Source organism: Culex pipiens, chromosome 2 (assembly GCF_016801865.2).
Source record: "Culex pipiens pallens isolate TS chromosome 2, TS_CPP_V2, whole genome shotgun sequence".
Classification (NCBI taxonomy): domain Eukaryota; kingdom Metazoa; phylum Arthropoda; class Insecta; order Diptera; family Culicidae; genus Culex; species Culex pipiens.
Window position 1 is genome coordinate 90,599,812 of NC_068938.1, and position 14,649 is coordinate 90,614,460.

The 14,649-nt window shown below is 35.7% G+C and overlaps 1 protein-coding gene across 2 annotated transcripts in view; it reads right to left on the reverse strand.

The window, feature by feature from the left end:
- The window catches only part of LOC120416305 (6-phosphofructo-2-kinase/fructose-2,6-bisphosphatase 1-like), a 183,589-nt gene extending 178,499 nt beyond the window's left edge, over positions 1–5,090 (reverse strand). The window contains exon 1 of one of the 2 annotated variants that reach the window (XM_039578026.2): positions 3,563–5,090. In XM_039578026.2, coding sequence (XP_039433960.1) covers positions 3,563–3,671 — 109 coding nt within the window. In that variant the 5' untranslated portion in view covers positions 3,672–5,090. The remainder of the gene's footprint in view (positions 1–3,562) is intronic. The other variant, XM_039578025.2, reaches the window with a different exon arrangement.
- Between the last annotated feature and the right edge of the window lie 9,559 nt (positions 5,091–14,649).

The following is a 14,649-nucleotide window of genomic DNA, read 5'->3' on the forward strand; positions in this document are numbered from 1 at the left end:
GGCTTTCATGGTGCTGCCTGTCCTGTTCGGGTAGAATTGGTTTTAATTCCCTTTAATCATTTTCTAAGCAACCTGGGCCGGACAATCATCACATATACATGACGAAATCCAGTCTGCAACCCGCTAAGATCACCATCTCCATGCGAATGCGAATGCGAATGCGAAAAAAAATGAAAGAGCAAAACAAGTATAGTCACTTTGTCTGCCAATTGTGATAAGTATTTGACTGAGCTTGGTTGACCGCTGCTTGAGCAAAAAATGGGTCTTTGTTTACATACGAAGAAAAATTGTAAGATATGAAGCTTAATGGGGGGAAATTTGCCAAGTAATGATCTTTATTAATTGGTCAATGACCCGATCGTCAATGGTGCTGCTGCTAAATTAATGATTTACAGAATACAAAAGTTTGTATGAGAAAAAGACAAACAAATTATCACCCACGTAATAATTTGACTCTATGAATTAATTGAAATCATCCAACAACATCCGTTAGTTTCAAGGCTGGCGTTGGTTTCCCGCACGTTTGTCACTAAACAAAACATTCCCTCCCAAATTCCTCCGGAACTGTATGGGCGTAGTCTTAGAGTACAGTGTGGAAATTTACACTTTTAGATAATTCTGATTGTAATGGACAACTGCCAAATTGTCTAAGAATATTGAATTGACCATTGTGGAACCCCCTACAGTGTGGGGTAGCCCGGGTAGTCCCGTGATGCTATGCTAATAATAATAGAAAATTTGGTCAAATTTAACATGTATCCCTTTAGTCGGACTTTTTATACAACTTAATGAAAATTTTCTTTTTTATAATTTTGAAAATTAGCTTTTTTGTAATTTTAAAGCTAGTGCCGTCAACTGGGGCGAATCGGGACTACAGTCTGAATAGGGACAACACGTTTTAGAGCACTTAAAAGCTTCAAATTTGGGAATGAATGAACACATTTTGTTGCTCTGAATCTGGTCTAACCGAAACCACTTCAAAAAAGCAAAATATTAGGTTGTAACATTGCTTAAACTGCTGTCCCAATCGCTCAATGTGTCCCGATTCGCCCTAGATGACGGTATCGTCAACTAAGCGAATCGAGAAAAAAACAGCTTGAAAATTTGGAAAATTACGAACAATTGTGCAGTGACAAGGCTAAAACAGTTTTTCCAGTTCACTCTAAGCGTCCCAATTCGCCCCAGAGGACGGTACCTTAAATACCAATCCAGGTTTTTAAGCGAAGATGGCGTGCGAATGGTGAACGCCCGAAATGTCAAAATCACGCAGTGGTACCAACATTGCGAAAAAAGTGTGCCATGGCATGACCGCCACATTTTTTTTCTAATGTTGGTGCTACTGCGCGATTTTGACATTTCGGACGTTCACCATTCGAACGCCATCTTCGCTTAAAAACCTGGATACCATAAATAAATAAAAATCGTTTCTAGGGTAAGTTTTCCAAACACCGCAAGAGCCACTGTGATCTCCGACACTAAATTTTGTTTTTCTCCTAATTGAAACAAAATGTCATTTACTATTAGTTTAGAGCACTTGAAGGACGTGTAGATGAACAATCTTAAGAATTTATGAAATTGGTTTTGCGTAAGTAGGTCGAATACCGATGCAAAAAGGGTTTTGTTTACAAATGGCTCTTACGTCCTTTTGAAAACTAATCCAAGAATTTAAATTTCCAAACCAAGCCAAACCTTGCATAACATTATCGCATAAATGTTGCAAAATTCTTTGAAATTGATAACGGAAATCTGTTAAGTTTCACATTTACAATTTTGCAAAAATAAGATGTTAACACTAGAACGCCCAATGCTTGTCCAACTTAAACGGACGCCCAAGCCTCCCAAAAAAGTTGGAACGGTAACTTCAACTCGCTGGTTCTCGAGCATAACTAAACCAATTAGGAAGATTTTTTTGAGTGAATTGTGATTTCTAGATGATCCTAGAACTTTGCCGAACTCAATTAGATCAAATCTGTAATTTTTGCACACAAAAACATTTTCCCAAAACCGGGAATTCCCAAATCCCGGGAGTTTTTTTTTATATTTTGTCCCGGTTTTCCCTAAACTGAAAAAAAAATACAGGATTTGGCATGGAAATTAAGATTTGGTTGTAGAAAAAATGAACAGTTGAATATACCTGTAAACTAAATTTTTAAACAATTTTCTCTAATAATAAAATTTAATGATAAAAAAATTCTTATCGATTACTAAATATTCGAATACTGCATATATTGAGCATTGATTTGGCTTTTTAGAGTAAATTCTTGAAAAATTTAGTTTACAGATCTGAAACTCTATGTTATTTGATGCATTATTTTAATGATTCTTAATTTGAAAAAAGTATCATATTTTGTAATCTTTCCTCAGGCACCAGTTGGCGGTAGTAACTTGAGGATAATTTGTAAAATATTTTCTAATTTCTCAATTATCTGAAATTTAACATTGACTGGATATCATTTTATTTGTTGGTATTTCTTATTATTTAAGATTTAAAAAAATAATCTTTTCTGTAATTTAAATTTAAAAAAATAAAATCAATATTATATTGAGAGACTTATTTATTTTGACAAAAAAAGTCCTAAAATTCTTTGTGTAAATATGGGTATTCGGCGCCGTCGCTCCGTGCCATACTTTCATACAGTTAGGAGCCCAGGGCGGCGAAGTCCTTGTAGAGAAAAAGGAAGACACTAGTGGTTGGTACTAGCAATGGTGGCCAACAGCTATAAAGTCAACTTCGTTTTTTATTTATTTTGAATCACAATGATTTAAGCATTGTGATTCATTTAAAATCCAAAGCACAAGAAAAAACATTTTTTTTTTAATTTTTTCAAGCTATCTATAACTGCTGTCCCTGTTTAGATGATGTTTAAATTATCACCAATCAATAGTATTTAGTCAATTCTATGATTTAAAGCTTAAAAAACAAATAACAAATATAGTGAAAACAAAGATTTTATAACTGTTTCAAAAATATCCCGGGATCCCGGGATTTTAAAATATTTCTTCCGTTTCCCGGGAAAATACAGATTTTCGAATATTCACATGCCCATTTTTTATGACCACCCTGCAAAATTCTATGGGAAAAGGAATGATGCAAAATGGCTTCTTATTTTAAGTCGTCTACGAAAACGTAGAGAATTACTCAAAACTCAAATGCAATAAATGGCGCAAAATCTAAAAAACGAAAATGCGCAAAATCGAAATATCTAAACATGATGATATTCTATCTATATTTGAAACATGTTTTTTCTTGAAAAAGACGATTAATCGATAGTTTTAAAGTGAAACACCCGAACCTCAAATTTCCTTCGAGAGCGCCGTAGTTTTACAGCCGTACACAAACAATCACAAAAAGCTCACTGCAAAAAATAGTGCCAAACGTGTCCCGCTTTTTGAGCTCGCAAACTAGGTCAAGTCCTCTCCCCAGTTACAACAGTGATCCGAGCAAACAAGAGGAAAACCTTCACGGGGCAGCACACTATTTACACAATTTTTCCCTATAGCTTCCCCAGCTCTCGTGTCGATGACCTTGCGCCGTCCACCCACGTGACTTGGATACACTTACGGTTACTGTAGTAGCTGGCATCGGGACGACGATTCAGGGCCGCTTCCTCGCCAGCCTGCAACAGCAGGTGGGCCTGCTTGGAATCGTTGGTCGTCGCAATGGGAGCCATCTCTTCCTGAGTTGAGCTGATATTCTCTTCTGGTTGAAGGCCACGTGAATCTCTTCCCTACAGCTGATTCGATGCACTGAACAGTAGGACGATGCAATTTATCGATTTTCCTGCGAACTGCGTCGTGATGCAATTTGCTGTGATTTTCTGGGATTTGATTTTTTTTTTCTTCTAGAAGGTGCGACTTCTTTGCGGTGCACCTGACTATTTTTTGCAGCGCGATCACTTCCTGTTTGTTCTGTGCGACTTGATGCCTTGAAGCGTAAACTAAAGTTGGTGGTCACAAAAGCACAAAACTACTTCGCAGATATTGGCAAACGCTGAAAAGGCTTGAACTTTGCACCCCAGTGAAGCGTAACTTGGACGGTCTCGAAAAGTTTGGCAAACTTAAGCACGCGTCGCGTTGAACTACACTAGAACTAGAGCGGTGAAACTTAAAACTGAGCCGCGATAAGTTCCGGAGGACCTTTTCTGCCTGCTACTGCTGCCGTTCAGGCTGTTGTTTTACGCGCGACGAGACTTGCACTTTGTACGCGGGCGCGCAAATTCCAAAACACGACGACGACGACAACACGTTGTTTCGCCCCGATGGATACAAGAGTGAGCGCGGCTTGACCGTGGATCAGGTTGTTAAACTTGGCGCAATTCTCCTTTCTGAGCGTAGTTACTTGGTTGGTTCTTTCCTAGAACTGCTAATACTTGACCGGATTCTGGGAGGTTCCTCGGCTATCTGATGAAATCTGGCGGCGCTAACTTGGCGTTCGGCACGTTATCAGCGATGATCTGTTTTGCCACGGTGAATTTCCACTACTTGGACTTTGCGGATGCAGCTAGCGTGTTTACAAACAGGTCAACCAAAACAGAACCGAGGTAGCTATTTTCGTCGCGGACTCACTCACTCGCGTACGGTACAAACTAGCGTCCAATTGCGGTACGGCCAATACTTCTTGGAAAGCTTCACCTCGCGTTACATAAAACCTCAAACAGTTTGTTCAGCTCTTCAAGCAACACTTCCAGCTGTTCTAGGCAATCTCCACCAAGTGGTTGGCAGCAGCAGGTTCCTCGGCGGGTTCGCTAAAGTGATTGGACGAGGTGTGCTCGATTAGCTTCTTCACGTCGGTCATACCACGGGCGATAACGCGCGCATTGATGGTCACTCCGGGCTGCTGGCGGTATCCAGGTTGAGCCGTCTCGGCTTGCGACTTAGCCAGTTTAGTGAATCTTCTGAAACAACTCGACGAAACACGCAGCCGGAAGATCCGCTCGCTGAAGACTTTTCTCCAATTTGAGGGAACGAACCGAAAATCGCACTATACACCGACTGACTGACTAAAAAGTGATGAGTGTGGCCTCGCGCGGTTAGAAGAGAGAGCGAGAAGATTAAAAATAATTCTTGACCGTACGGCGGGCAGAAATAAAATGTGGACTGCTAGTCACTGGGACTTGGGTTGGATGGTTAGAGTCGCATGGCGGTCGCGCGCGCTCTACATCTACATACATCGTCGTCGTTTTGCTGCTAAGTGTGTTGTTGTGCACGGACGATAGAGTGGCCGGGATATAGTTATCTTTGCAATTGTCTTTTTTGAAATGGGTTGGGAATGTTTTAGAAGGACTAGCCAGGAGAAAACTAAAATTGAGTCCTCTCCCATAGCGTTGCAGATTGGAAGGCACGTCGACGGAACTGTGTTAAGTCTAATAGTTGGCATAAATGAACAAGTCCCCGACACATCAACAAAGCATTTGAAATTGGGATATTGTTTTAAGAAATTTTGCAGTTTACATTATTATAATTAATTATTTTATTATTTTAATTTAAAAAAAGTGCCCACGTGGTTTGTGTACAATAATAAAGATTTGGTGAAGATTGATCAAGGTGGCGCTAAGTTTTGAAAGAAACAAGTTTTGATCAACAGATTTGTGCCTTATACACAATAAGCCTTACCCGACAAACTTCGTTCTGCCTTTTTTTTTTCGTTTGTTGATGTTTTTGCTTATTCACCCTCCTGTGATCAAAATATTATTTTACGTAACTTCTCCATACAATTTGCCGATGCTCCGGAATCGGTTCCAGAGTGGCCAAAGTTGTAACTTTTTGGCGTAAGAACCTTCCTTGGACTTATACGAACCCAACGCAACAAAGAGCACCTCGATCCGACGTTCCGTGTTGAATTGATTCGCGTTCGAACAAAACCGTTGAATTTTTTTAATATATATAGTAGAGTGTAACAAAAATGACTTTTTGGCGGGCATTCAAGGGTTTGTTCCGGTGGGCATACTAAGCCCAAATCCAAAATATGAGCTTGATTGGACGTAACAGGAGCTGGCGCTTTGCATTTGAATTTTAAATGGGATTTAACCCGTAAAAAAAGATTTTTTCAAAAATGTCACTTTTTGAGGCATTTTGGCCGGTGAAGCGTTTATTTTCAACATCATTGGCCATAGGCCATTAGGCCATATCCTAGCGCATCTTTTGGTATATATAACATTGAAATTTGGAGCATCCTGGAGCTCGGTACAGACCTTCAAAGTTTGGCATTTTTTCGAAAAATTGGCCCCGGCAAAAAAGATATGCGTCGCGCCTCGTGACGCCCTAGACGCCCTAGACGACATTTTTGTTACATCCTAATATATAGATTACACAATGGAGCAATTCTCTACGAATTCGATTTTGTGTGTTATTATTTTTTGTATTGTTTTTTATTTGGCTCAAACTTTTAGGGGCCTTTTCTATGACCATCATGTGTTATTGGTACAAAAATGGTACGTAAATATTCGAAAATCTGATTTTTTTGAAGGATTTTTTCTAATCGATTTGGTATTGATGAGGAATGTTCAGAATATGTACTTTGCATTGAAAACCGGCATAAATACCGTGTAACTTTTTCTGAATAGTCCACACCTACAAGCCAAATCGATTAGTTTTGAAAAAAAGAAGAAGTGGTTGTAAAAACATGAAAAAACTAATAAAACAAAAGATAATGATGGGAGGTGGCAGGAAAAGCCTAATTCTACCAGAAACAAACATCAGCTAAACAATATAAACTCAAATAAAAATAAAAAAATAAATAAAAATAAAAAAAAACATAAAGGAAGAAACATAAAACAAGGGAAGTACATATAATTTTCGTAGAACAATGGAGAAAAACAAATTTTTGAGAAAAAATTGGGCATTAGAGGGTTAAGAGGCTGTATCTCAGCAACCAGCGGTCTGATCAACAAAGTAAAAAAAGCAAATTGTAGAAAATTTACCCCGAGTAGACGGAAATAACTTGGGAATAACATTTTTTGATATTTGAAAATACTAGGCCATATGTTATGTAACATGTTATATTATTTATAACAAGATTTGTTGTTCGTCGTTATGATTTTTTTGCTATTGAGTTTTTTTTTCTTTGTTAGGCCGTTGCAAATATTTTTCAAAGTTTATGTCGCCCCCCACACCCCCACCCACCCTCAAAATTGGTATGAAAAATCAGGGGGCAAAAAAAATATTTTCCCAAAACTTCAAAATTTCCATGAAAAAATTAGTCTAATCAACTGAAAACAATCTAAATGCATTTTTCTGCATTGCCCAAGTAACATTTTTAAACTAACTAGCCACCACTAAGTTTTATTAAGGGTTTATTGTAGCATCTTGATTGCCTAATAGTTTTATTTGGGCATTCACCGCAACCAACAAGCAAGAGCTAATTAATAGGTTCTAACAGGGTTTTATGCCTCGGACATAAAACCGGGTGGAAATAAAAGCCGACTGGCTTTCAATAAGGTTTTATAAAAGTTTTAACAGAGGCTTGAAAACCAGATGGCAATGCCATGCCAAACGGTTTTATCGCATGCTTTGTTAAAACCTAGGGTGTTGTAGCTGTCAAGTGCCATTAGGCATGTAAAAAGCTCACTTAAAACCATAAGTTCCTTAAAGAGCATTTATCGCGGCCAAATAGCAGTGCATAAATATGGCGCTAGACGCGTGCTCTGATTGAATATGATTGACCGCCATCTTGATTGAAAAAATAGAAAACTGAAAAATTTGATTTAAATTTGATGAAAACACACATTTATGCTGGATTTCTGGTATGATTTATATAGCGATAGATGTTTAAAAATATTTTGAATTTTTTTTTTCAAGAATTGCAATAAAATATTTTTTAACATTAAACACTATGATTACAAAATATTGATTTTTGATGAAGCGAGTTGAAATTTTTGGCTCTATCTCCCCTACATTTATCAATAAAATTTCAACCGCAGCTGAATTTGAGCCATCAATTGTGAGAAATAAGCTTTCAAATTATTTGGATTACCTCTAATATCTATTATTTATCATCGCCATTTTTTACAACCATCTCCATCATTTCATTTGGCAAGACGAAGACTTATTTTTTGCCAAAATAAAACCTATTTGGCATAAGACGTTTAAAGACGTATGAAATGTCATTTTTCCATAACTCCTGACTAGGTTTTAACAAAGGTTTTATCAAGGCTTTGAGGATGTTGTTAGGATTCAGTTGTAAAGCCTTGAACTCCTATGTAGGTTTTATAAATAGGCCGTAACAACCTTTTGCGGAGGTCCTTTTGGGTTTTAAGTAAGGTTTATCAAGGTTTTGGGGAGTTTGTTACGACTAAGGGGTTTTAATGTTGGTTTTGGCTGATAGGTTTTATAGCGGTTGTGACAGCTTTGATAAAGCCTAAAATGTTACTTGGGTGATAATCATATTTAGCATGTTTGGGCTTGTTTACAAATGTTTTGAATTTTTATGAAATTCCAATGCACAGCACCGCAAATTTTTTATTTTTCGCAAAAATAAAATTTTCGTCTATACTTAGAAATTTTGGAAACTAATGATGGCAAAACAACTGGACAGGTGTATAATGCATTTTAAGACACTTTTTTCATTCAAATGTTGAAACCATGGCTCGTTATTTCAATTTTTATACTTTTTTTTATTTATTTTTTGCCCCCCCCCCCCCCCCTGGACTTTGGTCAGAGTCGAGGGACATAAACTTCAAGGGAGCGGCCGTGGCTGACTGGTTACGGTGTTCGCTTTGTAAGCGAATGGTCCTGGGTGCGATTCCCATCTGTATAGGAGAAAGTATAGGAAATATAAATCTTGAAACTCTGAACATGAACGAAAAATCAAAGTCGCTCGAGTCGCTTGAGTCGGGGTTCGATCCCCCGTCCTTTGGATTGATAAGCAAAAACGCTATCCACTAGGCCATCGCGACTTGGTGAGCTATAACTGGAATAAGGAATACTGTTGCTACCAACTATATACGCGCTGGGTCCTTGTCCATTTGACAAGAGTTCGGAAGTTCTAAATAACGTTTGAATCCGACTGATGCAAACGTTCTTCAGGGCGGGGCTTGTCGATAAAGCTGAAGTACCTCGCGCTCGGCTAGCCAGCGTAGAAATGGGTCACCGAAGCTCGGCAGAGCTAACACCTTCCAACAGGGCCGTATCTAAGGGGGGTGTTATGGGTGTTCAACACCCCCCATGGAAAAAATGGCTTACACCCCTAACGCCACAAAAAAAAACACGGCCCGAAGGGCCGCCATTTTTTTTGATCATCCACATCTAGACTCTAGATACGCCCTCATGGAAAATTATAGACATTAAAAAAAAGTGATGTAGATGGATGAAGCCTTCTACATAACTAACACTTAAATCATAAACATGTTTAAAAAGGACTTTGATCGCTAATTCCCATAGAAAAACTCAACTTTCACTAGATACGCCCTCATAAAAATATTTGAAAAAAACTTTGATCGTTGAAGCCAATAAAAAAAACTCAACTCTTACTAAACACACCCTCATAAAAATATTAAAAGAACGACATTGATCGTTGACGCCAAGAAAAAAAACTCAACTCTCTTTAAATACGCCCTCATAAAAATATTAAAAAAAAAAACTTAGATCGTTGAAGCCAAGAAAATAACTCAACTCTTACTAAATACGCCCTAATAAAAATATTTAAAAAACGACATTGATCGTTGACGCTAAGCAAAAAAATTCAACTCTCACTAAATACGCCCTCATACAAATATTAAAAAAAACTTTGATCGCTGACGCCAAGAAAAAAAAATCAGCTCTTTCTAAATACGCCCTCATAAAAATATTTAAAAGAAACTTTGATCGTTGAAGCCAATAAAAAAAACTCAGCTCTCACTAAATACGCCCTCATAAAAATATTTAAAAAAACGACATTGATCGCTGACGCCAAGAAAAAAAACTCAACTCTCACTAAATACGCCCTCATAAAAATATTTGAAAAACGACATTGATCGTTGACGCCAAGAAAAAAAAATTCAACTCTTACTAAATACGCCCTCATAAAAATATTAAAAAAAAAACTTTGATCGCTGACGCCAAGAAAAAAAACTCAACTCTCACTAAATACGCCCTCATTAAAAATATTAAAAAAAAACTTTGATCGTTAAAGCCAAGAAAATAACTCAACTCTCACTAAATACGCCCTCATAAAAATATTTAAAAAACGACATTGATCGTTGACGCCAAGTAAAAAAATTCAACTCTCACTAAATACGCCCTCATAAAAATATAAAAAAAAACTTTGATCGCTGACGCCAAGAAAAAAAACTCAACTCTCACTAAATACGCCCTCATTAAAAATATTTAAAAAAAACTTTGATCGTTAAAGCCAAGAAAATAACTCAACTCTCACTAAATACGCCCTAATAAAAATATTTAAAAAACGACATTGATCGTTGACGCTAAGCAAAAAAATTCAACTCTCACTAAATACGCCCTCATACAAATATTAAAAAAAACTTTGATCGCTGACGCCAAGAAAAAAAAATCAGCTCTTTCTAAATACGCCCTCATAAAAATATTTAAAAGAAACTTTGATCGTTGAAGCCAATAAAAAAAACTCAGCTCTCACTAAATACGCCCTCATAAAAATATTTAAAAAACGACATTGATCGCTGACGCCAAGAAAAAAAACTCAACTCTCACTAAATACGCCCTCATAAAAATATTTGAAAAACGACATTGATCGTTGACGCCAAGAAAAAAAAAATCAACTCTTACTAAATACGCCCTCATAAAAATATTAAAAAAAAACTTTGATCGCTGACGCCAAGAAAAAAAACTCAACTCTCACTAAATACGCCCTCATAAAAATATTTAAAAAAAACTTTGATCGTTAAAGCCAAGAAAATAACTCAACTCTCACTAAATACGCCCTCATAAAAATATTTAAAAAACGACATTGATCGTTGACGCCAAGCAAAAAAATTCAACTCTCACTAAATACGCCCTCATAAAAATATAAAAAAAAACTTTGATCGCTGACGCCAAGAAAAAAAAAATCAGCTCTTTCTAAATACGCCCTCATAAAAATATTTAAAAGAAACTTTGATCGTTGAAGCCAATAAAAAAACTCAACTCTCACTAAATACGCCCTCATAAAAATATTTAAAAAAAAACTTTGATCGCTGACGCCAAGAAAAAAAATTCAGCTCTTACTAAATACGCCCTCATAAAAATATTTAAAAAAAAACTTTGATCGTTGAAGCCAATAAAAAAACTCAACTCTTACTAAATACGCCCTCATAAAAATATTTAAAAAACGATATTGATCGCTGACGCCAAGAAAAAAAATTCAACTCTCACTAAATACGCCCTCATAAAAATATTTAAAAAACGACATTGATCGTTGACGCCAAGCAAAAAAAATCAACTCTCACTAAATACGCCCTCATAAAAATATTAAAAAAAAACTTTGATCGCTGACGCCAAGAAAAAAAAAATCAGCTCTTTCTAAATACGCCCTCATAAAAATATTTAAAAGAAACTTTGATCGTTGAAGCCAATAAAAAAAACTCAACTCTCACTAAATACGCCCTCATAAAAATATTTAAAAAACGACATTGATCGCTGACGCCAAGAAAAAAAACTCAACTCTCACTAAATACGCCCTCATAAAAAATATTTAAAAAAAACTTTGATCGTTGAAGCCAAGAAAATAAGTCAACTCTCACTAAATACGCCCTCATAAAAATATTTAAAAAACGACATTGATCGTTGACGCCAAGAAAAAAAATTCAACTCTCACTAAATACGCCCTCATAAAAATATTTAAAAAAAACATTGATCGCTGACGCCAAGAAAAAAAACTCAACTCTCACTAAATACGCCCTCATAAAAATATTTAAAAAAAAACTTTGATCGCTGACGCCAAGAAAAAAAATTCAGCTCTTACTAAATACGCCCTCATAAAAATATTAAAAAAAAACTTTGATCGTTGAAGCCAATAAAAAAACTCAACTCTCACTAAATACGCCCTCATAAAAATATTTAAAAAAAAACTTTGATCGCTGACGCCAAGAAAAAACTCAGCTCTTACTAAATACGCCTTCATAAAAATATTTAAAAAAAACTTTGATCGTTGAAGCCAATAAAAAAACTCAGCTCTTACTAAATACGCCTTCATAAAAATATTTAAAAAAAACTTTGATCGTTGAAGCCAATAAAAAAACTCAACTCTTACTAAACACGCCCTCATAAAAATATTAAAAAAACGACATTGATCGTTGACGCCAAGAAAAAAAAACTCAACTCTCACTAAATACGCCCTCATAAAAATATTTAAAAAACGACATTGATCGTTGACGCCAAGAAAAAAACTCAACTCTTACTAAATACGCCCTCATAAAAATATTTAAAAAAAACTTTGATCGCTGACGCCAAGAAAAAAACCCAGCTCTTACTAAATACGTCCTCATAAAAATATTTTAAAAAATCTTTGATCGTTGAACCCAAAAAAAAACTCAACTCTTACTAAATACGCCCTCATAAAAATATTTAAAAAACGACATTGATCGTTGACGCCAAGAAAAAAAACTCAACTCTCACTAAATACGCCCTCATAAAAATATTAAAAAAACTTTGATCGCTGACGCCAAGAAAAAAAACCCAGCTCTTACTAAATACGTCCTCATAAAAATATTTTAAAAAATCTTTGATCGTTGAACCCAAAAAAAAACTCAACTCTTACTAAATACGCCCTCATAAAAATATTTAAAAAACGACATTGATCGTTGACGCCAAGAAAAAAACTCAACTCTTACTAAATACGCCCTCATAAAAATATTTTAAAAAAACTTTGATCGCTGACGCCAAGAAAAAAAAACCCAGCTCTTACTAAATACGCCCTCATAAAAATATTTTAAAAAATCTTTGATCGTTGAACCCAATAAAAATATTTAAAAGAAACTTTGATCGTTGAAGCCAATAAAAAAAACTCAACTCTCACTAAATACGCCCTCATAAAAATATTTAAAAAACGACATTGATCGCTGACGCCAAGAAAAAAAACTCAACTCTCACTAAATACGCCCTCATAAAAATATTTAAAAAAAAACTTTGATCGCTGACGCCAAGAAAAAAAATTCAGCTCTTACTAAATACGCCCTCATAAAAATATTAAAAAAAAACTTTGATCGTTGAAGCCAATAAAAAAACTCAACTCTCACTAAATACGCCCTCATAAAAATATTTAAAAAACGATATTGATCGCTGACGCCAAGAAAAAAAATTCAACTCTCACTAAATACGCCCTCATAAAAATATTTAAAAAACGACATTGATCGTTGACGCCAAGCAAAAAAATTCAACTCTCACTAAATACGCCCTCATAAAAATATTAAAAAAAAAACTTTGATCGCTGACGCCAAGAAAAAAAATCAGCTCTTTCTAAATACGCCCTCATAAAAATATTTAAAAGAAACTTTGATCGTTGAAGCCAATAAAAAAACTCAACTCTCACTAAATACGCCCTCATAAAAATATTTAAAAAATGACATTGATCGCTGACGCCAAGAAAAAAAACTCAACTCTCACTAAATACGCCCTCATAAAAAATATTAAAAAAAAAAAACTTTGATCGTTGAAGCCAAGAAAATAACTCAACTCTCACTAAATACGCCCTCATAAAAATATTTAAAAAAAAACTTTGATCGCTGACGCCAAGAAAAAAAATTCAGCTCTTACTAAATACGCCCTCATAAAAATATTTAAAAAAAAACTTTGATCGTTGAAGCCAATAAAAAAACTCAACTCTTACTAAATAAGCCCTCATAAAAATATTTAAAAAACGATATTGATCGCTGACGCCAAGAAAAAACTCAGCTCTTACTAAATACGCCTTCATAAAAATATTAAAAAAAAAAACTTTGATCGCTGACGCCAAGAAAAAACTCAGCTCTACTAAATACGCCTTCATAAAAAACTTTGAACGCTGACGCCCAAATCAAAAATCAACTCTTAATAAACAAACCCTCATAGAATAATTTTGAAAAAACTATTATCGTTGACGCCCAGAGAATAACTAAACTCTAACTAGAAACACCCTTATCAAAAATTATTGAAAAAAAACTTAGATAGTTAACGCCAAGAGAAAATTTCAATTCTCAATTCAAATTCAGCAAAATCGATTTCGAGTGGTGTGCCGCGTAAAATGCCCCTAAGCCTTTGTATGGGCAGCTTCGAAGTTTCTATGGAAACCTGTACGGACGAATCAATCAATTTATTTAAAAAAAAGCTAAAATGCTGGTAAATTAGGTTTGAGAACGTTCTATTGGTGTTCAAAATTAGGGGCATTTAGCCTCAACTGTAAACGAAAATCAACAAATTCGAAATCGAATTTTTTAAATTATGCTCAAATTTAGTGGGGCTATTGATCTTTTAAAACACGGCACCGCCCCAAAGTTTTGCGATTTTCGTCAATTTTCAAAAAAAAAAACTCTTTTTTTATTGAGCATGTCTTTGAAACAAAAATTAATAGAGCAAAACTCGACTGTTATTATTAAAAGAAGTTGGACGCTGAATTGCGTCCCGCCCATGTGGATCAATCGGACCGCGCACTGGACTCACAATCCAGAGGTTGCAGGTTCGAATCCCGCGGCGGGCGCTCTAAAATTCTAAGTGTAAATATGGGAATCCGGCGCCGTCGCTCCG